General features: G+C 21.4%; 2 protein-coding genes across 2 annotated transcripts in view; both read left to right on the top strand.

Moving 5' to 3' along the window:
* Positions 1-25,879, top strand: part of LOC122503852 (acetylcholine receptor subunit alpha-like) — a 252,448-nt gene that overhangs the window by 28,350 nt on the left and 198,219 nt on the right. The window lies entirely within an intron of this gene.
* LOC122503856 (antimicrobial peptide Alo-3-like) lies at positions 4,663-5,365 on the top strand. The gene is made up of 2 exons (XM_043614603.1): positions 4,663-4,681; positions 5,071-5,365. Exon 2 carries the CDS (start codon positions 5,093-5,095, stop codon positions 5,282-5,284), a length of 192 nt encoding a protein of 63 aa, XP_043470538.1. The 5' UTR covers positions 4,663-4,681; positions 5,071-5,092; the 3' UTR covers positions 5,285-5,365.

Here is a 25,879-nt window from a genome sequence, read left to right as displayed (position 1 = left end):
AAATTAAATTATTTTTACATAAATAAGAATAACATTCTTCGGAAGAATTCAATTATTTTTTATAATATTGTAAAATTTTTTTGCAAAAATTCAATTATTTTTAACAAAATTTTTATAAAATTTCAGAAAATAATTCAATTATTTTCTAAAATTTTAATAAATCCTTCTAAACAAATTCAATTATTTTTTTAAATAGTAAACTCTTTGCAAAAATTCAATTATTTTCAATAAAATTTCGCGAAAGAATTAAATTTTTTTTTCTTAATTCGTTATAAAATTTTTAAAAAGAATTCAATTCTTTTCTAAAATTTTCACAAATCCTTCGGAATAATTCAATTATTTTTATAAATAGTAAAATCTTTGCACAAATTCAATTATTTTAAAAACAATTTTAATTGAATTCCTCTGAAGAATTCAAATATTTTTTTAATATTTCCATAAATTTCAATTATTTCCTAAAATTTTAATAAATTCTTCGAAACAATTCAACTATTTTTATAAATACAAAAATTCTTTGCAGAAATTAAATTATTTTTAATCAAATTTACATAAAATTACATGAAAAAATTGAATTTCAAAAATTTTTATAAAATTCAATTTCAACCAGAATTTAAAATTCTCTAAAAAATTCAATTATTCTTAAAATATTTTTAAAAAATTCTATATAAAAATTAAATTACTTTCAATGCAATTTTGAAATATATATTCGTCAAAAAATTGAAACAATTCAATTATTTAAAAAAAAACAAAATTCTTGGGATGAATTCAATTATTTTGAATATAATTATACTTAATTTTAATAAAATTCTTTAAAGAAATATCATTATTTTTAAAACTACTTTAATTGAATTTCTCAAAAAAATTGCATTATTTTCAAATATTTCTATAAAATTCTTCATAAAATTTCAATTATTATTTTTATAAATAGTAAAATTCTTCGAAAGAATTCAATTATTTTTATAAACAGTAAAATTCTTCGCAAGAATTCAATTATTTTCAATACAATTTTAATAAAGTTCTTCATTATAAGATTCAGTTGCTTTCAAAATTTTCAATTAAAATTATTAAAGAAACTCCATTAGTGAAAAAAAATTCAAAAAATTCTTCAAAAGAATTAGGACTTTAAAAAATTTTAATGTAATAATAATTTAATAATTTTCAAGGAATTCAATTATTATCAAATTTTTCGATAAAATTCTTTGTAACAATTCGATGATTTAAAAATTGAAAATATTTGAAAAGGAAAATTATATATAAAAGTTACCGGAACATGTACTTTATTATTATTAATTAATTAACAAAATTATTCTCCAATTAACTATGATTTTAACTCATTAACTAAATTATTATCTAATAAACCAAAATACTGACTAATTAAATAAAATTTTTACTAAATAACTAAAATATTAAATAATTTATCAAACTTTTACCTTTGTTATCTATTTAACTAATTTACTAATATCTGAACTAATTAACAGAGATATCAATAAATCAACTAAAATATCACCTAATTATCCAAAATATTAACCAATCAACTGAAATATTGAGTAATTAACCCAAATATCAAATAATTTATATGTCATTCTATTAAAACTAAAAAAAATTAAATATGATGCTAAAAATTTGTCAAATTAAATTTTTCCTCCTGTTCTTTTAGTGATTCTTGAGGATTAATTTTTTGTCTGTTACTATTTATAAATATGTTCGCTTTAAAAACAATCGAATTTTTAATGATTTTTGTGATATTAATTGTCATGAATTCTCCGACTGCAATGGCATGCATTTCAACCGGAAGTACATGCATTGGTGGCGATGTAAGACGCTTCTGTTGTCCTGGATATTTTTGTTACCAAGAACCAGGATGGACACGTGGCTATTGTAAACGACATTAATTTCATTATCCCAAAAATCTTGTATGTAAAAGAAAATTATTATACTAACTATATTATTACAACTAGAATTAATAATTATTATTTACTCAAGTAAATATTTTTATTATATATACTCAATAAATAAAAAAATAATAAATAAATTTTAGTAGAAATGAAAATTTGCTACAATTGGAATTAGGTATTTGAGGAATAAACTAAATAATATTTATTTAATGTAAAATCAAATTTTTTTAATGAAATAGAATTTTTTCTTAAAATTTTTGAAGTAAATAATTAAATAAATAATTTTAATGTAAAAAAGTAAATTCATAGTGAATAAGATTGACAATGATTTAGAAGAAAAATGAAGAAAAGAGAATATAATTTATTCAATATGGAAACATATTTAATCAACAGATTAGAAAAGATTTGGGTTAATTACTTAATTTGTCTCAGATATAAATAGATAATCGTGATAAAATTTTGCTCATTCTCATTTTTCATTTAAAAAATAAGAGTAAATTTTGCTTTTCTTTAAGAGAAAGTGTTTTTTTTCTTCTATAATGGTAAATAAACATTTTTTTCCACATTTTTATCTACTAGGTCAAAATAAATAATTGTTTTAAATAATCAATTAATTATTAAAATGAATGTTTTTGTAATAAATAAGTAAAAATAAAATTTCCTCTATCGTTTTTATATTAAATTTTATTTATTTGTATTTTATTATTTATTATTTATTATTATTTATTATTTATTTGTATTTATTTGTATTTACTTGTATTTATTTTTATTTTTTTATTTATTATTATTTATTACCCAATATTTAATTATTTAAATTTTACTATGTTAATTTTTTTTGCAGCTAAACACAACGAAATGACTGGTTTATTAAAAATAATTGGAATAATGTTTGGGATAGTAATTATTTTGTTGTTCGCTTCAACTTCAATGGCATGTCTTCGACTTGCGAGTGAATGCAAAATTATTGACAATATTGATCCCTGTTGTCCTAAAAGTTATTGTTATCAAGAAGAAGGATGGCCACATGGCTACTGTAAACCTCCGGAAACATTTTAAAATTTAAGCTGAGAATTTCTTTTTTGAAAATATTCAATAAACATTTAAAATTATGCAATATTAATGTTTTTATTTTCTCTATTCTATTTTCCTTTTGATTTCTTTTATTCTGTTGAACTATTTTTTTTAATATTCTATTTCATTTTCTGTTTTTTACGCTGAATAAAAATTTATTTGATTCAAATAAACGATTATTTGTCAAAATTATCAAACAAATATTTATCTGAATTAAATAAATAGATTAGTAGAACATTAGTACCAAAACAATAATATTTATTTAATCAAATAATTTTTTTAATTATGAAGTCAAATATAATTTATTTGAACAAAATAAAATTTTTACTTAAACTACTGTCTGACATTGAGACAAATATTCCTTGCGGTCTCTTGGCTGAAATCAAAATTAGAGATGTTCGTCTTTTGAAAATTAAAAAGAAAATATTTTTAACCACAATCACTTGAAATAATAATTGAAAAAAGAAAGTAAATAAATTCAGAATAAAAACAGTGTATTTATGGAAACACTGATAAGTGATTAATATGCGATATCACCTGAATATAAAACAAGCCTTTGATTTTAAGATCATACAGTTGATATTTTCCCCCTAACGCTTCTTTAATATTACTAACAACAATAACAAGAAAAAAAGTAATAATAAAATTAATAATAACAGCAATAACACAAAGACACATTTATTATATATACCAAAAAAGGTGAGCGTTTATTTACTCATCCCTAAAATTCAATTACAATGAAAAAACAAAACTTACAATCAGAGAAAAATTTTATTTAAACTAAAAACTAATTAAATTTCACTTCGACTTCCATATTGGCATTTAAAGTCAAAATCGGATCGAAAGTCAAAGTTAAAGTCAAGAAGTCAAAATCAAAGTCAAAATCAAAGTCAAAATCAAAGTCAAAATCAAAATCAAAGTCAAAATCAAAATCAAAGTCAACTTCAAAGTCAAAATCAAATTCAAAATCAAAGTCAACTTCATAGTCAAAATCAAAGTCAAAATCAAATTCAAAATCAAAGTCAACTTCAAAGTCAAAATCAAAGTCAGCTTCAAAGTCAAAATCGAATCGAAAGTCAAAGTTAAAGTCAAAAAGTCAATGTTTAAGTCAAAATCGAATATAAACTCAAAGTAAAATTACAAAATCGCACCCCTGAGACAAATTTATTTTTATTTAAGTCAAATAAATTATATTTGGTTGAAATAAAATATTTCCCTGGATGAATTCAATCGAAAATATTTTCTTTGACAGAAAATGTGGTCTTTAAAAAGAATCGAATTAATTATGCTTATGGTAATAATTTGCCTATTATTTGGTCCAACTGTCGAGGCACAACAATGCCTTCCAGCTGGACACGTATGTTTGCCCAATGGATCCATGGGTCCTTGTTGTCCCGGATTCTACTGTTATCAACAGCCAGGAAGGCCCAAGGCAAATTGTGTACTCAATTTGAGTTAATAGCAAAAAAATATTACCAGAAATCTAATTTTTTTTTTTTTTGGCGAATCGGATACACTTTAACTAGACTAACATTTATAAAATATTTTTTTTTTTTACTAAAAATGTAAAACTTGAGATTTGTAATATTTTACAAGATAAAAATGCTTATTTTTACAAACATCAATAGATACAAATATTGTTAATTGTTATCATCCAATATTTCAGGTTGTGAAAATAAAATATCTATAGTTAAAAAAAGCACATTATTTCTGAGGTACAAATTTATTTTCCTCTAAAGTTATATTTAACTTAATCACATTGAATAATAAGAAGGAGGAAAATACAACAAGTTTTTTTCATTTTTACAAAAAAAAAAAATTTGTATAAAAGATAACGAGTGAAATTGCGTCATTTTCACAATATAAATGCAAGTTACAATTCGTAATTTACTTTAATTATCCTCTTCTATTGCTTGATTCAATTTCTAAAGTAAGTAACAAACATTTTTCTCATAGGTACCTTCAATTTTCCAAAAAATTTTCAATTTTCCTAAAATTTCCAATTTTAATCATTAAGGGTCATTCATTCCTAATGTTAATAGGTTCTAATGTTAATAATTTCTAATTTCTAATATTATTTCATAAAAATGTATAAAATTTTTAGATATCGCAAAAAGAACAAAAAAATGTCCGGATTTAAATCATTTGGTTTATTATTGATGCTAATTGCAACAATTATGGTAATAATTCCCTCTTCATGGGCATTGTGCAATCATCACGGTCACGTATGCAAGAGTGACGGAAGTATGGGCATTTGTTGTTCGGGATTTTGTTATCAACAAGTTGGATGGGAAACTGGATATTGTCAAGGTGGTTGAAGTTCCAAAATTTTTGACAAGATGTACAAAAAATTTCTAATTTCATTTTATTTTTCATAAAATAAAATACATTTTAAAATATTCATTTTAAATATAATTTGTTACGCGCACAGTTTCATGCATTTTTCTTAAGATTAAAAGAATAATGAAAAGTATCTAAATTAAGATTTTCTTATACGTACCAGTTTGTGTTGAGAAAAAATTTTCCCCCTTTCAAATTGCAATTGGATTATAAAAAGCAATTTGAAAGGCAAACTATGTATACCCTTCTCGAGCATCTGTTGAAAGGAAAATTATTATATTATTTCTATTTAGTTAATTAAATTATTATTTCTATAATAATACCAATCGTTATTGGTATTATTATAGAAATAATAATTTAACGACAGTAATAGCAACAACAACAATAATAATATTTGTGATTTTTGTTTTTTGACCGTATTAATTAAAAAAACAAAAAAAAAACAATAATAATAGTAACTATAATAATAATCATAATAATGTTTTTTATTAAATAAAAATTAAAAATTTTTAATAAATGTTTTTATTATATTCCCGTTTCTTAATCATTTTTTTAAAAACTTCTCAATTTTCATAATTCAATTTCATTTTCATAATTTCAATTGATTTGCATCAATTCTATTTCTTAATTACAATTATTTTAATAAAATTCAAAGTCTTTTTTTTAAATAAAGGAAAAAAAATGTTTATAAATTATATTTGTCAATTAGAAAATTTAATTGAAAATAAAATTGAAACTTCTTGATTTTTTAGAAAATAAAGGAAAAAATTTTATTAACAGTGTGATAAAATCATTACTTTACATTATATAAGAATATTGTTACAGCAACTTCTTCAAAATTATTTTCATCATGTCAATTCAATTATTATTTTCTACAATTTTTAATCAAAATTCTTCTCTAAATTTTAATAATTATCGAAAAAGTTCTATTTGACAATTTTTAAATCCACTTCTTTACATTACAATTTTTTTGTAAAATTTCGATTATTTGGAAATTCTTCAATTAAATATATTGTAGAAAATAAAACATTCAAATAATTTTAATAAAAGTCAATTAAACTTAAAAAAAAAATGAATTCTCCAAACTTGTTGATTATATGTATGAAAAATTCAAATTTTCCTAAAATTTTAATTTGAAAACTTTTCAAAATAAAATTATTGCTCGAAATTCAGGCTATAATGCTTTTACTATTCAATTATATAATCTAAAATTTTAACTGAAATCCATTTTTAAATCAATTTTTATTGGGAAATTCTACTAGGATTCAAAGAAGTTTATTAAAATTTTTGAAAATAATTGAATTTCTGTGAAGATTTTTAAGAAAATTTTAAAAAATAATTGAATTTCTGCAAAGAATTTTTAAGAAAATTTAAAAAAAAATAATTGAATTTCAACTAAAAATGTTGATTTTTTAAGAGAATTGAATTTTTAGGAAGAATTCTGTTATTTATGGAAAGACAATTGAATTCTTTGCATAAAGTTTATTTGAAAGTTTTGAAAATAATTGAAAAATTTGTTATTTTTGAAAATAATTGAATTTCTGCAAAAGAATTTTTAAGAAAATTTAAAAAAATAATTGAATTTCAACTAAAAATGTTGATTTTTTAAAAGAATTGAATTTTTAGGAAGAATTCTGTTATTTATGGAAAGATAATTGAATTCTTTGCATAAAGTTTATTTGAAAGTTTTGAAAATAATTGAAAAATTTGTTATTTTTGAAAATAATTGAATTTCTGCAAAGAATTTTATGAAATTTTTAAAAATAATTGAATTTCTACTGAAAAAATTTATTATTTTTGAAAATCATTGAATTTCTGCAAAGAATTTTATGAAATTTTTAAAAATAATTGAATTTCTATTAAAAAAATTTATTATTTTTGAAAATCATTGAATTTCTGCGAAGAATTTTATGTAGTGTTTAAAAATAATTTAATCATGTTAAAAATTTTAAGCGTTAAAATCATTATTTTATAAATTATAAAAATATTGTCACTGTAACTTCTTAAAAATGATTTTCATATTTTATTATTATCTAGAATTTAAAGTAAAATTCATTTTCAAATCAATTTTTATTACAGAAAATTCTACAAGAATTCAATTATTTAAATACAAAAGTAAATTATTTATTAGAATAATTGAATGTTTCTTAAAATGTAATTCTTCTAAAGAATTTTATTAACAAATTTTTAAATAATTGAATTCTTTTGACGAATTTTAATATAATTTTGTAGTAGCTACATTTTTTTAAGGAATTTGATTAAAATTGTATTAAAAATAATTATAATTCTGCCATGAGTTTTTTTATTTTTAAAAATAATTAAATTTAGAAGAATTTTATTACTTTTGAAAATAATTGAGTTTTCAAAATTCAATTATTTCTAAAAATTCAGGCTGTAATGCTTTTAATATTCAATTATTATCACAAATTTGAACTGAAATTCAGTTTGAAATCAATTTTTATTAATTTTCGATGAATTTTAATACAATTTTAAAAAAATATTTACATTTTTCAAGAAAATCGATTAAAATTGTATTAAAAATAATTGAAAATCTGCCATGAGTTTTATTATTTTTGAAAATAATTGAATTATTCAGAAGAAACTTATAAAAATTTTGTAAAATATTTGAATTCCTGTGAAATTTTTATTATTTATGAAAATAATTAAATGTTTGCGTAGAATTTTATTAAAATTGTTTTTAAATAATTGAATTCTTTTGGGTAATTTTATTAAAATAGTAGAAATTAAAAATTATTAAAGTCAGGACAATTTTTGAAAATAATTGAAATTTGGACAAGAATTTTATTAAAATTTTTTTAAATAATTGATTTTTGATGAAGAATTTTTTTATTTATAAAGATAATAATTGGGATTTTTGTCAAGACTTTTTTGTAAATTTTGATCATTATTGAATTTTGTGATAAGAATTTTATTAAATTTGAAAATAATTGAATTTCTGCAATAATTTGTAACTTCTTCAAAATTCAAACAAAAAAGAGGCAAAAATTCAGAATTTTCTCATGAATTCCAAAAATTTAATTTTTTTCAGTATACTTTTAATAAAAGTTCCTAACTTTTCCCTGAATTCCCCATGTACGTTCTATTATTATGAAAATTATAATAATATTAAATATATTCCAATTCACATTTTATTTTTATAAAAAAAAATTTGAATTACAAATTTTTACGTTCTATTATTTTAAAAATTGCTAATTTTATTTAAAAAAGTGAGTGAGAAGTCAGTCGCGTTTGAATTGTTGTTACGGATTAATTTCTTTATGATTTTGTATTTTTTAGCGGTAGAGCAGCATTATTATTATTATTGCTTTTATTATTATAAACATTTTACTATAGTAATTATTATAATATTATAAACATTTTACTGTAGTAATTATTATTATATTATTATTTTATTGTCCTTGTTTTTAAATTATATGAATTATCCTGTAATAACACAAAATTGTAATAATTATTAATTACTGTATATTTAAACTTTTAAAGATAACAAAAATTAACGTTATATAAAATTTCTAAATTTATGTAAAAAACGTGGAACATTTTTTTTCCATAATTTATGTCAAAAGTTATAGTTTCGTTTAAGAAATTTCATAATTTTGTCTATTATGAGAGACTATATATAAAAAGTGTGAGGGATAAGAGGAAAACTTTCAAGTAGATAAAATATTTCAAAACTTTTCTTTTTATCGAGTTAGATAAAATCCTAATCGCATATTAATTTTAACATCGTTTTTTTAATACAAAATAGAAGCAGGAAAAATGTCTTATACAAATTTATTTTTTCTCTCAATCAAAGTGGGTGAAATAAATTTCCATTTTTCTAAAAAAAGTTTTTATATTATTATTATTTTAAATTTTTAAATATTTAACAAAATTGTAAATTTGTTTTTTTCATTAAATTTAAATTTATTATAAAGAAATTGTAACTAAAAAATTTCTGATAGTAAATGTAACTATATTTTCTTGCTCATTTCAAATAAGAAAAAGAAAGAAAAAAAATTGTTTTGAGAGCAAAATGAACACTTAATGTCAGGAGAATTTTTTCTTTATTGATTTTCAATAAATTTTAGAGAAAGAAATATCGACTGATGGAGTGTATAGAGCAATAATTGCTCTTGATCGTAATAATGATCGATGATGATAATAATAATATTAATTATTATTGTCATCATGATAATAATGGTGGGGGGAATTCATTTAATTGAAATCAGAAGCACAGCCTTGAAATGGTGTCAACTCTGCTTTGTCTCTTTGGTCCATTGTTTTGATGCAGTACATCTGGGCTCAGTATTGCGCTAACAGCCTGCTTAACAATTCCAAGAACGTCTCTCACCCAATGAGAAATTGAGTGCTTTTATGCAAAAGCAAACCGGAATTAAGGCTCCCGATGAGAATTAAGTTTTAACCCTTTCAAACCAATTTTCTTGATTCACTGGACAAAAATTGATGTTTTCAAGGTGGTCGCGAAAAATTTTCATCTCCCAGAAGAATAATTTTCTAATTTCTCATCATCGTTATTAAATTTGAATATTTTTTTCCTATCGGGTAAAAATATATGTAAAAAAAATCCTTCCGAAAAAAAATAATATAAGAGGGAATTTAGGAAAATCAGCGAAAAGTCAGGGATCTTTATTAAAAATACTGGGAAAAATTTAATGTTTAGAATTTTAATTCTTATAAAATTTCAATTTTAAATGTAATTTAAATAACAATTAAATTTAAATTAAATAAATTAGAAATTTTAAGGAACTTGGATTTTCGAAAAATTTTAATAATTCAAATTCTTCTGAAATTAGTTGAATTTTTTAAAAAACTAAGTAATTATTAAAAATAATGAATTTATTTAAATATAATTTTATAATTTAAAATTATATTCTAATTTCAAAATTTCTTTAAAATTCTAATCAAAAGGTCAATTAACTCTAAAAAAAAAAATAAAAATCTTCTCCGAAATTCAATTTATTATTTTCAAAAATTTCAATATAATTCTTGGCAAAATTACAATTATTTCCAAAAAATTTCCTCAATTAAATGATTTTTAATAGGATCTACTATTTTACTAAAATTTTCGAAAATAATTAAATTATTTAAAAAGTATTTTGACAAAATTCTACGCAAACAATTAATTATTTTCATAAATAATAAAAATTACACAGGAATTCAATTATTTACAATTTTTTTTTTATAAATTTCTTCGGAATAATTCAATTATTTTCATAAATAATAAAAATTACACAGGAATTTAATTATTTACAATTTTTTTTATAAATTTCTTCGGAATAATTCAATTATTTTCATAAATAATAAAACTCAGCGCAGAATTTCAATTATTTTTAATACAATTATAATCTAATTTCTCGAAAAATGTAAATATTCTTAAAAATTTTATTAAAATTCATCGAAAATTAATAAAAACTGATTTAAAAATGAATTTCAATTAAAATTTGAGATAATAATTGAATATTAAAAGCATTACTGCCTGAATTTTTAGAAATAATTGAATTTTGAAAATTCAATTATTTTCAAAAGTAATAGAATTCTTTATCTAAATTTAATTATTTTCAAAAATGTTAATAAATTTCTTGGTAAAGTTTCAATTATTTTCAAAAAATTTCTGAATTCAATGAATTTTAATATCTACTATTTTAATAAACTTTTCCAAAAGAATTCAATTATTTAAAAAATTTTTAATAAAATTCTACACAAATATTTTTTTATTTTCGTATGTAGTAAAATTTTTTACAAAGATTTAATTGTTTTCATAAATAATACAATTCTTTTTAGGGATTTAATTATTTTTACAAATAAAATTCTTTTTAGAAATTCAATTAATTTTATAAATAGTAAAACTCATCAAAGAACTTAAAATTATTTTTATTATTTTTAAAAAAATCGCATTCGTCGAAAAATGTAAATATTCTTAAAAATTTTATTAAAATTCATCGAAAATTAATAAAAATTGATTTAAAAATGAATTTCAGTTAAAATTTGAGATAGTAATTGAATATTAAAAGTATTACAGCTTGAATTTTTAGAAATAATTGAACTTTGAAAATTTACTTATTTTCAAAAGTAATAAAATTCTTCTTCAAGAATTAATTATTTAAAAAAATTTTTATAAATTTCTTGGTAAAATTTCAATTATTTTCAAAAATTTTCTCAATTCAATGATTTTTAATGTCTACTATTTTAAATAAATTTATCCAAAAGAATTCAAGTATTTAAAATTTTTTTAATATAATTCTACGCAAATATTTCTTTATTTTCATAAATAGTAAAATTTTTTACAAAGATTTAATTATTTTTATAAATAATAAAATTCTTTTTAGGGATTCAATTATTTTCAGAAATAAAATTCTTTTTTGAAATTCAATGAATTTTATAAATAATAGAAATCATCGAAGAATTTAAAATTAGTTTTTATACAATTTTAACCAAATTCCTCGAAAAATGTAAATATTTTTAAAAATTTTATTAAAACTCGTCTTAAGAATTCAATTATTTAAAAATTTGTTGATAAAATTCTTTATGAGAATGAAATTTTAAGAAACATTTAATTATTGAATAAATTATTTATTTTTGTATTGAAATAATTAAATCCTCGTAGAACTTATTAATAACAAATTGATTTAAAAATGAATTTCAGTTAAAATTTTAGATAATAATTGAATATTTAAAGGCATATATCTTGAATTTTTAGAAGTAATTGAATTTTGAAAAGGTTTCAAAATAAAATCTTTGAAAATCCGAATTTTCCATACTTTTAAGTAAAAATATGCTTTTAATATAAAATATTAGAAAAATTTTGAAAATGTTAATTTCTATGGAAAAATGATAATGATTAAATATTTAATTAAACAAGAAGTTATATTGATGTTTTCGAATAATTTTACAATTAAAAAAATTCGTAAATAAAAGTAATCGAAAATTTTTTTTGTGTATCTAATAATTTTTGGAGTGAATCAGAATATTCTTTAGGGTCAGGGAAAAAGTCAAAATTTTATCTGGAAATAAGGGAAAAGCCAGGGAAAAATAAAATTGAATTTTTCTGTCAAGCCTGTATAATTTCCTTTCTTTAATAATTTAATAATAGAAGAAAGAAGAGAAAAAAAAGACGAAGAAGAGTAAATTGAGTGAAGAAAGGTGAATAAAGTGTTCATTATTTTCCTAGGGTAATAATGGGTACTTTATTGACCTGCGAGCGAACAATGAAGTAAACATTACAGCCCTAGGGAAGAAAGTACACAGTATTGCCCTAGGGCAATAATGAACACTTTATTGACCGCTGGGTAATCTTTGACTCAAATATACCTTTTTTTTGAGTGAAAATCTAAAATAGTAGAATTATTAGAACTTACTAGGTATAATATTGACAAAACGAATAATGGAAAATACTTTTCCGAAGAAACGTGGAAAAGTTGTGTTCTATTCCGCGTCACCCAGGAGGTTGAACACAAGACGCGTTTTTTTTTAACGTGCTATCCCAATGAAGGCCTAATGCACGAAAATAGAAAAAAAACGAAAAAAAAAATAAAAAAAAAATAAAAAGAAAATAAATTCTCCTAAATTAACACTAAATGACAAAATATCCGAATACCGCCATACCTAACCTAACATATTTCGATACAATCAGAAATTTTCGCGAAACTATCTAATTTAGTTAACAATTTTTATCCGCTAATCCGAAGTACATACAAATTTAATCCTAATCTATTTTTCCTACGCCCGTAGAAGAGAGAAAGAAAGAAAGAAAATTAGTAAAGAATAGTTTCCATTTCTCAGGAGAGATTCGTGAAACATGAAAGGAAAAAGAGAAATAGAAGTTTCCGATTTCTCGGAAAACAGGAAGGAATAAGAAATTAGAAAAGAAGTTTCCGATCCTTTAGAGTATTTCCGAGTACCATGAAACATGAAGGAAGACAAGAAATTAGAAAAAAGTAGTTTTTCGATTTCTCGAGAAGTGAGACGAAGAAAAAGAGACAAAATAGAGTCACGAAAAAAAATATCTATGACATTTTTTTTGTGTCTTTACAATAAATTACAAAATACAATCTACAATTATTGAGTTGTGAATTTCGAAATATGGTCTCTGCTCTGAAAATCGTAAGAATCATTTTCACATAACAATTGTTGTGGAAAATGACTCAATTACGGTTTTCAGATTTGAGGTTTTTTTAAAAATTCACGTTTCAATTACAATTCGCGACTTAAAATAAAATTAACAATCGAGTTGTAGTTGACATCGTCTTGGGATTGGAGAAAATTAGTCTGAAACAGAAAAAAAATTCACTAATCAATAAAATTGTTGAAAAATAACAAAAGAAAAAACAAAAAAAAAGGTAAAAAAATAAGAAAAAGTAAAAAAGAAAAATTAATAATACAAAGAATATATTACTTACTTGCAGTATTTTCCTTTACACTTAAGCTTCAATGTGACACTAAATCACTAACCACTGTTTTAATTTCGCTGAAGCCACTTTTACAGACACTGACAATAACAAAAAAAAAAAAACAAAAACAAAAGGTACAAAAAAATAATATAAGATAGCGACAATTAAATCTAATAGCATGCCTTATTAAAATGAAGAGTTTAAATATTCGAAAGCAAAAATAATTCCATTTAAAAGAGACAAAAAAACGAAGTAGGAAAAATTTTCCACCAGATTAGATTCGACTTTTAGTAAATATTGATATTAATATTTTACTGTGTAAAGTAAAAAATAGTCAAGAAACGTATTCACAAATTTTTAAGTAGGACTTCAGTCTGGACAGTTTTCCAAATTTGGATAAATAATATTAAAAATTAAAAAATTAAATTATTATTGGACATACAAATTTTTATTTTTATTACACCCAGAGAAAAATACCATTCAAACCAAATATATTTTATTTGAGTTAAATAAACGTATATTTGTCTCAGAACCAACTAGACTTTTTGATTCTTTTAAACGAAAATTTTATTCAACATAAAAAAAATATATATTTGAGTGAAATAAAATTTTATTTAAACCAAATAAAATTTATTTGAAACAAAGAAAAAATCTAGTTTCTTTTCCCTGGGTGTAATTTTTTTTTATATTTAAAAGAAATGTAAATTTGAAAACGTAAATTTAAAAATGTAAATTTGAAAATGTAAATTTAAAAATGTAAATTTAAAAATGTAAATTTAAAATTAAATGTATATTCAAAAGTAAATATAAATTTGGATAAATATTTAAATAAATTACAAAAACTATTTGACTGAAAATATTGAAATATCAATAGTAAATATGATTTAATTGATTAGTTATTCGTATACATATATGATAATTTATACATTATGAATAATATTAATTATAATTGTAATTCTGTATAAATATTCAATAAGCTTATAAGAAAAAAAACCGAAATAAAATTCCTCTCAAATAGAAATTGTTTCGAATAAAACAATTTTTTTCGACAGTAATGAAAATTTAATTTTGTAAAATAAAAATAGTTTCTTTAAAATATGAAAACTGACAAGATCCTTAGAATGAAAAGCCGCAAATAAATTTATACGGAAGTAAAATTTTTAAACAAACGATTTCAAAAAATCTATTTGATTCAAAATAATCGATTACTTGTTAATTATCAAATATAAATATTAACTTGAATCAAATAAATATTCAACTTGAATAAAATAACTTTTATATTTTAAATTAAATAAATTGTAATTATTTAAATTTTTTTAAATTTTAAATTTAAGTTTTAATTTCTGAAATATGGGGTAATTTTATCTCTTTAGGAATTACTATTTATAACAGTCGAGTAGCTATATTTTTTTTACAATCAAAAAATGACTTGCCGATCGTTGACTCTGCTCACTCTCAATCTGAAACAAAAAAAATAAATTAAATTATTGTTCTATTAACTTTAATAATTTTATATTATTGTTAATTTCATAAAAAATCTTTCTTTATAAGGAAATTTTTACTAAATTCTGTTCAAATTGATATTACTTGATTAGAATAAAGAATAAATATTTTTTTGGTTAAAAAATTATTATTATCACTCATAATAATAATAATATTATTATAAATATAGAAATTATTATAATTATTATTTATAAATTTCTAATTATATTAATTTATCATTCAACGTATAAGGGATTCTTTAGAAATTATTATAAAAATTATTAAATATATTATAATTTATTAAATTTTTTTATTCGTTCGATTTTTTTCAAATACTGATAATAAAATTTTCTTCGTGGTCTTTTTTAAGGTCTTTCCCTAATTTTTTTATCAATATTTGAAAAAAACGGTTGGAAAAAACAATTTAATAAATTAAAAAAGCGTCCAAAAAAATTTTATTATCATTATTAAATATTATTATTATTATTATTATTATTATTATTATTATTATTATTATTATTTAGGGTAATATTAAGGTACCTAAAATTAATTAATTATATTTATTTATTTAATATTAATGAGAAATGTAAAGATTCTAAAAAATAAATAATCTTAGATAATTTTCCCAAATTATATTCTGATGTGCAATAAATTATGAGATTTAAATAATAATTTGCGAAAGAAAGATGAAAATAGAATAAAAAAAAAATTTTAAATATTTAAAAATAAATTAACATACATTTTAATTAAAAAATGATTAGTAAAATAATAATTTTACCGTAAAATGTATTCGTCTTCATATATATATAAAGAAATAAAGCACTATAATTCCTTTAAATCAGTTTAGCAGAAAATTAACATAATTATTTTTTAACGATGAACGAGAGAAGAGGAATTTTTTAACGACTTTTTTATAAAGAAAATATTCTGTTTTCATACTATGAGAGAAGAGAAAAGATGTCAAATTTGAGAGAGAAAGAAAGAGAGCCAAGACAAAAATTTATCAAAATATAATTTAATTAACGAACAGAGGAATATATTTCATTGAGAAAAAAATTGTAAAAAAAAAATTCTCCTTTTTTTTCAACAGAGATATTTTTCATTGTAATGAAGAAAAGAAATTGGATGCTAGTGATCAATCAAGAAAGAAAAGTTTTATTTTATTATTTTTGTTTTTTTTCGTGAGTTGTCACATTTTATAATAAAATTTCAGTGAAACGATAAAAACATGACTTTTAAATCATATAATGGAATTGAAAATGTGAATTTAAAATTTTTCTTGTCCTTTTTCGCCTTTCGCAGAAGCAATGCAAAGTTTTGGCAACATTTCAGAAACTTGAGAATTTCCACTAAAGACGCCGATCATACTTCCTCTAATTATCTTTTGATATTCTCCATAGATTACATAGACGAACGTTTTAGAACGACTTTGAGTAATTTGCAGGTCCACGGGGAGAAGCTTTCGAATCGATAATTCCTTCTCTCACACACACTCTCTCATTCTCCCTCTAACTCCCTCTTTAGTGTAATTATTAAAATTACGAAAACTGATTTTCCTCATTAAACAGTCAAATTTGTGGATTTTTTATGAAAAAAAGAACTAAAAAGTTTGTTTGTTAAAAATTATAGTTTTTGTTTTTAGTTAAAATTAGCAGTGTTAGGTTATTATTTAGTTACTTTACCTTTAATGAATATTAAATACTTTCTGTAATTAGTATTAAATTCTTTCTTTGAGTATTAAATACTTTCTGTAATTAGTACTAAAAACTTTTTCTAATTAGTATTTAAAACTTTCTCTGATTAGTATTAAATGCTTTCGCTAATTAATATTAAGTACTTTACTATTAGTTAGTATTGTTTATTTTTCTGTAATTAGCACTAAGTAGTTTAAATCTAATTAGTATAAAATTATAAATACTTCAATGCTAATTAGCGATGAATACTTTGATGCTAATTAGCGATGAATAATTTGATGTTAATTAGTTAAAAATACTTCAATGCTAATTAGTTCCAATTCTACTCAATAGCAAAAAAAAATAATTTTAACTATAATTTGAATTAGACGATGAATTAGATTTTTTTTTTCCTTTTTTTAGATTCTGAAAGTTGAATAAAAAAATATTTTAACACTTTGAATGTACATTTTTCTTTCTCAAGATAATAATTTCGAAAAATCAAGTTTAAATATAAAAATTTATTTCTATTTTCTGCAATGGGGGTGAATTTCTCTTGTCTTCATTTTCTTCCTCTTCTCCTTCTTCTTCTTTATCTTCTTATATTCTCTCTCTTTTTTTTTAGAATCAGAAACTCTGTGGCTTATTCTCGACACACAAGTTTTACGTCCGATTTGAAATACGAATCGATTGGAAACGATTGCGCCTGACACAAAAGAATGTCGTACAATCTTGAGACACAAAGAAGGTCGTGAAAGGATAGGGGCCTTGTCATAAAAAAAAGCCGAAGGTAAATCGTTTCGATAGAAATTGAAGGACACAAAGCAATTTTTACACATTTACTTACATATATATAGATGTTACATTTTTATTTGCATTATTCTCCAAAATTATTTTCTAGAAGTTATAGTTAAAAAATATTTGGAATTGTTAGTAAAAAGAGAGAAGAGAAGAGAAACTTGGTTGACTTTCTCCTTCGAAGAATTCAAAATTGTAATTAATTTTTGTAAATTAAAATTTTACTTTAATTTAGTAAAATTGAAATCAGTAAATTAAAAATTGAAAATTAAAATTAGAAGATTAACAATAGAATTATTCAATTAGAATTAAAAGATTAAATGCAATAAATTAAAATAAATCAATTAAAATAAGTTAATTAAAATTAGTTGATTAAAACTATAGTCAATTTAAATTAGTCGATTAAAATTAGTCAGTTAAAATTAGTCAATTAGATAAAAGAAATTACTATTTATTAGAAACATTTATTAATTCAAAGGCAAAAAAGTTATTCACTAATTCAAATTTAAAGAAAGCATTTGAAAATTGAAATAAATATTATTTAATTCACTTAAGTAACAATTATTTGATTTAAATAAATATTTATTTTTTATTTGAATGAAATAAATTTTTATTTAAATTAAATAAAGTGTATTTTAATCAATAAGTTCAAGTTCTCTAAATTTGAATTAGTTGCCGACTTTTTACTTTTGGATTAGTAAATTTTACTTATAAATAGTAATTTCTACTAATTTATTAGCAAAACTTACTGTTCTAAAAGCAAGAAGTAAATTTTACTTATAAATAGTAATTTCTACTAATTTACTAGTAAAATTTACTAATGCAAAAGCAAAAAGTATATTTTACTTATAAATAGTAATTTCTATTAATTTATTAGTAAAATTTGCTAATTCAAAAGCAATAAAAAATTACTAGTAAATAATGAAATCAGATAATTAGCAGGAACTATCTAATTTTTAGTTAAAGAAAAAGACTAATAATTATCAAGAAATATTTAATTATTTGTCAAAAATAACTAATAATTTTCAAGAAATATTTAATTATTAGTAAAAAATAACTAATAATTTTGCAATAAATATATAATTTTTAGTAAAAAAAATAATAATTAGAAAAAAAAATATCTAAGTCTGCAAAATTCGACTTTTTTATTTTTTATATGGAAGTGATTTCAAATGTATTTTTATCTGCTGCGTTAGTTAAATCTATTGAATTCCAAATATTTCCATCACTTCAAAATTTGAAGAAAAGTGGGGGTAAAAACCCCCCAAAAAACGTATTTTTGGGGGGTTTTCAAAATAATTTTTTTCTTTTTAACTAAATTTGTTCAGGACTTCTATGAAATCTTCAATCAAAACTAAAAACGCGCAATTTAAGACCCATGTGTACAAGACTAAAAGAAAAAGTAAGAATTTTGAAAAAAGTGAGGGTAAAGATCTCAAAAAAAAATTTGTTTTTTCCTTATTTTTTATATCGGAGTCGTTTTCAGTGCGTATTTTTGTTCTCTGAGCACGCTTTAAAATTCCAAAATTTCCTAACACGTCCAAATTTTGAGAAAAGTGGGGGTAAAGACCCAAAAAAAACGTATTTTTGTGGGGTTTTCTAAATATTTCTTTTCTCTTCAATCAAATGTGTTAAAGACTTCTATGAGATGTTAAATCAAAACTAAAAGCGCGTATTTTAAGAACTATTCACGCAAGACCAAAAGAAAAAATAAAGAATTTTGAAAAAAGTGGGGTTAAGGATTTCAAAAAAAAATTTTTTCGTTATTTTTGATATGGGAGTCGTTTGTTATGTATTTTTATACTCTGAACACGATCCTGAGTCACAAAATTACATATAACTTCCGAATAATGAGAAAAGTGGGGGTAAAGACCACAAAAAATGTATTTTTGTGGGGTTTTCAAAATATTTGTTTTCTTTTTAATTAAATGTGCTAGAAATATGTATGAGATCCTAAATCAAAACTAAAAGCGCGTCTTTTAAGATCCATTCACGCAAGACCAAAATAAAAAATTAAGAATTTTGAAAAAAGGGGGGGTAAAAATCTCATAAAAATTTTTTTTTGTTATTATTAATATGGGAGTCATTTCTTATGCATTTTTGTCTTCTGAACACGATCCTGGGTCGCAAAATTACATAGCACTTCCGAATAATGAGAAAAGTGGGGGTAAATTTCCAAAAAACGTATTTTTGTGGTCTTACACCTACTTTTCTCAAAATCCTCTATTTTTTGATAAAAAATAACTAATAATTAGAAAAAATTATCTAGTTAGTAAAAAATGACTAATAATTAGCTAAAATGATCTGGTGTTTGTAAAAAATAACTAGGAATTAGCAAAAGTTATCCAATTTGTGAAAAATAGCTAAGAATTAAAAAAAGACTAAATATTTGGAAAAATAACTAATAATTAGTAAAAAATCACTAAAAAATAATAAAATTACTATTTTTATTATTATTATTAAAAAAAAAGGAAAGACTTATTTACGTATTTTGAGAAAAGGAAAAAAAAATGCTAATGATACTTCAAGTTAATAATATTTGTTCTCATCGATCAATTTCGCCTGGATGTCGACACGGTCTTCTAATTGTTCGCATAAATTTCCATTTATCATGGAAATATCAATTTTCATTGAAGCATGAAGTGAAGGGGGAATAAAAAAAAAGTGGTCGAATAAAAAGAAGAAATTAGAGAGAAGAGTAATTCTTGGAAATAGGAAGCTGAACAAAAGGCCTCTTTCTTTTTTCTTCTTCTACTTCTTTCCTTTCTAACATTTTTATATTCCGCTTGGGTTAGAAAATTCCGATAGAGTTTTCTCTTTCTCTCTCTCTTATCAAAAAAAAAAAAAAAAAGAAAAGTTCATCTTTACTTCTAAAAAACTTCGAAAGGGGAAAGGACTTTTTTTTCTCTTCAACTCTTATTGTTCCTCGAACCAGGATTCTCTGGTACTTCAGTTAAAGCGTCACGTGCCATTTTCATTGAGGATTAGTATCGCTATTGCCAACTCGACATAGAATTCTTCACGTGACGAGATATTGCTTTGTAATCCCACATGCACTTCATTTGAGAGGCGAAACAAAAAAAAAAGGAACAAAAAAAAAAAAAAAAGAAATACAAAATTGAAAAAAAAAGTTATTGAAAACAAAATTTGAGGAAAAATATTTTTTTTTTATTTAATTTTTTGTGTATAGAGTGTAATTAATATATTCTGTTTTCGTATGAATATCAAAAGTGGAATAAATTGGGTAGGTGGAATATACGATAGGAAATTGTGGACGTCTTATATTTCCCGCATGTATTAGCAAACTTCCTGTGACTCCCTAATAAATTAAATAGCTCACGCTGACAAGGTGAGGTTATTTGTATATATATATGCATATTGCCACAAATACGTTCGGGCTTTAGAGACTTGATTGTATCCCGCGCGCACATTTTCATCCTAATTAAACCCTTTCAGTTAGTTTTCGCATACGGACGAAAATGAATAATGAAAATTTTACCGAACTTATACAGTAAACTTTAAATTATTGTTTATGGATTTCAGTAATGGAATCATTAGTATTTTAACATAGGAATTAAAATTCTTCAAAAAATTCAAATTCAAACCTTTTTGAAATTCAACAACTTATAAGAATATTATTATAAAACATGAAGATCATTTCAATTAAATTATTATTTTCTAGAATTTTTAACTGAAATTCTTCTCTAAATTAAATATGTTTAATAATTTTTCAAAAAATTCTTTGAGAATTTTCAATTATTCATTTGATTCAATTTTACGAAATTTCTATTGTTCGCAAATTTTTCAATTTAACATATATATTAGAAAATAGAATCTTCAAATAATTTCCATAAAATTCAATTAAACTTTTTTAAAAAAAATTATTTCCATACTTAAAAGTATGGAAAATTCAGTTTTTCAAAGATTTTAATTTGAAACCCTTTCAAAATTCAATTATTTCTAAAAATTCCAGGTATATGCTTTTAAAATTCAATTATTATGTAAAATTTTAACTGAAATTCATTTTTAAATCAATTTTTTATTAAAAATTTCAACGAGAATTTAATTATTTAAATACAAAAAGTAAATAATTTATTGAATAATTGAATGTTCCTTAAAATTAAATTCTCATAAAGATGTTTATCAACAAATTTTAAAATAATTAAATTCCTTAGACGAATTTGAATGAAATTTTTAAGAATATTTACATTTTTCGAGGAATTTGATTAAAATTGTATTAAAACTAATTTTAAATTCTTCGATGAGTTTTATTATTTATAAAATTAATTAATGATTTTAATATTCAATTATTATTTAAAATTTTAATTGAAATTCATTTTTAAATCAATTTGTATTAGAAAATTCTACGAGAATTCAATTATTTAAATAGAAAAATAAATAATTTATTGAATAATTGAATATTTCTTAAAGTTAAATTCTCATAATAAATTATATTAACAAATTTTAAAATAATTGTATTCTTTGGACGAATTTTCATAAAATTTTTAAGAATAATTACATTTTTCAAGGAATTCGATTAAAATTTTATTAAAAAAATATATGAAATTATCCGATGATTTTTATTATCCTTTCTTAAAAATTTATAAAAATAGTTGAATTCCTATAAAAAGAAATTTATTATTTATAAAAATAATTGAATCCCTGTAAAATATTTTATTATTCATGAAAATAATTGAATTATCGTGACGAATTTTATTTAAAAAAATCTCTTTTTAAATAATTGAATTCTTTTGGAAATTTTTTTTGAAATATTGGATATTGGAAATAATTGAATTTTTACGAAGAATTTTATTAAAATATTTGAAAATAATAAAATTCTTTCAAGAAATGCAAATAAGAATGCATTGAAAATAATGATTAAATTTTAATAAACAAATTACATCCAAATTTTTTACAATATATTGAATTCTTATGACGAATTTTAATACAATTTTTAAGAATAACTGAATTTTTCGGAAAATTCAATTAAAATTGTATCAAAAATAATTGAAAGTCTGTGATGAGTTTTATTATTTATGAAAGTAATTAAATTATAGCTATAATTATTATTTTTGAAAATAATTGAATCCTTGTAAAAAATGTTATTATTTATGAAAATAATTGAATTATTGCGAGGAAATTTATAAAAAAAATTTTAAAATAAAAATTATTTTTAAGTAAACAATTGAATTTATTTGGATAAATTTATTTAAATAATAAATATTGAAAATCATTGAATTAAGAAAAATTAATTGAAAATAAATGAAATTCTGTCAAGAATTTTATTAAAAATTTTAAAAATAATTGAATTTCGAGAAAGAATTTTGTTATTTATAAATATACTTGAATTTTTGACGAGAATTTTTAAAAGTTTTAAAATAAAATTGAATTTCTGTGAAAAATTTTATTACGTTTGAAAATAATTGAATTTTCCAAATTCTTTTTTAAAATTTTGCCTGCAATTCATTTTTAGGTCAATTTTTATTAGAAAATTCTGCGAGAATTCAATTATTTAAATACAAATATAAATAATTCCTAGAATAATGGAATATTTCCAAAGGGTGGAGACTATTGAATAAGTAATGTAATTTACAAAAGCACAAAAATAATGAAGCTAAATACTATCAAAGAGAAGAAAAACTGTTGAATTTTAAAAAAATCGGTTTTTCGAATTTTTGATAAATTTTGATAATTTTAGATTTTTTACCAAAGACTCGAGGCTATTTAATAAGTAAAGTATTTTCTAAAAGCACAAAAATAATGATGCTAAATCTCATAAGAAAGAGGAAAAAATGATGAATTTTAAGAAATTCGGATTTTTGAATTTTTGATAATTTTCTATTTTTTACCAAAGAGTCGAGACTATTAATTAAGTAAAGTATTTTTCAAAAGCACAAAAATAATGAAGCTAAATCCCGTAAAAGAGAGGAAAAAATGTTGAATTTTAAGATATTCGGATTTTTGAATTTTTGATAATTTTTGATAATTTTAGATTTATTACCAAAAAGTCGAGACTATTTAATAAGTAAAGTATTTTCAAAAAGCACAAAAATAATGATGCTAAATCTCATAAGAAAGAGGAAAAAATGATGAATTTTAAGAAATTCGGATTTTTGAATTTTTGATAATTTTCTATAATTTTAGATTTTTTACCAAAGAGTCGAGACTATTAAATAAGTAAAGTATTTTTCAAAAGCACAAAAATAATAAAGCTAAATCCCATAAAAGAGAAGAAAAAATGATGAATTTTAAGAAAATCGGATTTTTGAATTTTTTATAATTTTCTATAATTTTAGATTTTTTACCAAAGAGTCGAGACTATTAAATAAGTAAAGTATTTTTCAAAAGCACAAAAATAATAAAGCTAAATCCCATAAAAGAGAGGAAAAAATGTTGAATTTTAAGAAATTCGGATTTTTGAATTTTTGATAATTTTAGATTTTTACCAAAGAGTCGAGACTTTTTAATAAGTAATTAAATTCCTGTGAAATTTTTATTATTTATGAAAATAATTAAATGTTTGCGTAGAATTGTATTAAAATTTTTTTTTAAATAATTAAATTCTTTTAGCAAAATTTATTGAAATAGTAAATATTCAAAATCATTGAATTGAGGAAAATTTTTTGAAAATAATTGAAATTTTGCCAAGAATTTTATTAAAATTTTTGAAAATAATTGAATATTTCAGAGAAGAATTTAATTATTTCTAAAGATAATTGAAATTTTGAAGAGAAATTTTTTAAAATTTTTGAACATATAATTGAATTTCTGCAAAGAATTTTATTACTTTTGAAAATATAATTGAATTTCTCCAAAAATTTGTAACTTCCAATAATTTAATTTATTTTGAAACATTTAAGTAAAATTAGTCATTAAATAATTTCTGAGTACAAATAATTTTATGATGGTTCTTCAAGGAATTAAGTTATAAAGGGAAAATTATTATTGTCAGAAATAGAAAAAAATTGAAGGTTTTGCATCAGAATTCGTGATAATTTCATAGTTTACGAGGAAAACAAAAAAGACAACAAAATTCGGAATTTTTTTTATGAATTCTAAATTTAATTAATTATTTCCAGTACTTTTAATAAAAATCCCTGACTTTTCCCTGAATTCCCTGACCTGTGGCAACCCTGTGGAATTTTTACTTTTTTCGAAAGAATAAATTTTACTATTTTCGTAGAGTAAAATTTATTATTTGCAGAGAGCTTGTTTAAATAAAATATTAATAAAATTAATTTCTCCTTTAGAAATTAATTATAAATAATTAAAATTAATTTAAATTAATTAATTTAATTTAATTATTAATTAATTATTTATAATTTTTTTAACTAATTATAATTAATTTCTCCTTTCTATTTAGAATCTACAAATTTTTTTTCAATGAAGAAAAAACATTAATTAAAATTAATTTCATGCCTTTTTGGAATTTGGTATTTTTTTTTTTGTATTCGGAGAAAAAAACAATGTATTAATAAATAATTAATTTTTTTCGGGAATCTAGTGTGCAAATATGAATATTTTCTTTTTTGATGGAAGGAATAAATAATTGGCCTTAAACTTTGTGCGGAAAGCCGGGGATAAATTCTCTGTGTCGTTAGTTAAATTGTGGCTTGTCTTTTGACACGAGTGGAAAAACGAGTCAAGGGGGTTTAAAACGTGTCACGGTAGATTATGGTTTTCATGGTGAGTTGGTGATGTTGGGTAATTGCATAAAGCAGGTCGCGAGGGTAATAAAATTGACGTTCTCCACTTTCCATCTCGCCGAGTTTTCCAACCTTCTTTTCCCAACACAGTCGCTTCACTTTACTCTTTGCCTTTTAACTGCAAGATTCCTTCGCTCTCTCTCCTTCTTTCTCTCTTTTTCTCTCTTTTTCTCTCTCTTACTCTCCTTTTTTCTCTTTTTCTTTTTTTCTCTTTTTTTTCCCTTTTCTTTTCTTTTTTCTGTCTCTCTGTCACTTTTCCCCTCTTCTTTTATCTTCCTACCCCCTCTCTATCTCTGTATTTTTTTCTCTCTCTTTTTTTTTCTCGCTGTTTTTCGCACTCCTTTTTTTTCTCTCTCACTCTCTCTCTCTCTTTCTTCTTCTCCTTCCAAAAGACACATTAGCAATCATAATTTCTTCCCCCTCTTTGTTTTCTAAATCTTCTTGTGAAAATGGTTTTTGCAAAGTAATGCCAAACCTTCTTTGCCTTGTTGGCAAACGTTAAATTA

Source organism: Leptopilina heterotoma, unplaced genomic scaffold (assembly GCF_015476425.1).
Source record: "Leptopilina heterotoma isolate Lh14 unplaced genomic scaffold, ASM1547642v1 Lhet_270, whole genome shotgun sequence".
NCBI lineage: Eukaryota > Metazoa > Arthropoda > Insecta > Hymenoptera > Figitidae > Leptopilina > Leptopilina heterotoma.
This window is presented reverse-complemented; position numbering and strand designations above follow the sequence as displayed.

Coding starts and splice junctions, on each gene's coding strand:
- LOC122503856 (XM_043614603.1), top strand. CDS start 5,093: ATGTCCGGATTTAAATCATTTGGTTTATTATTGATGCTAATTGCAACA.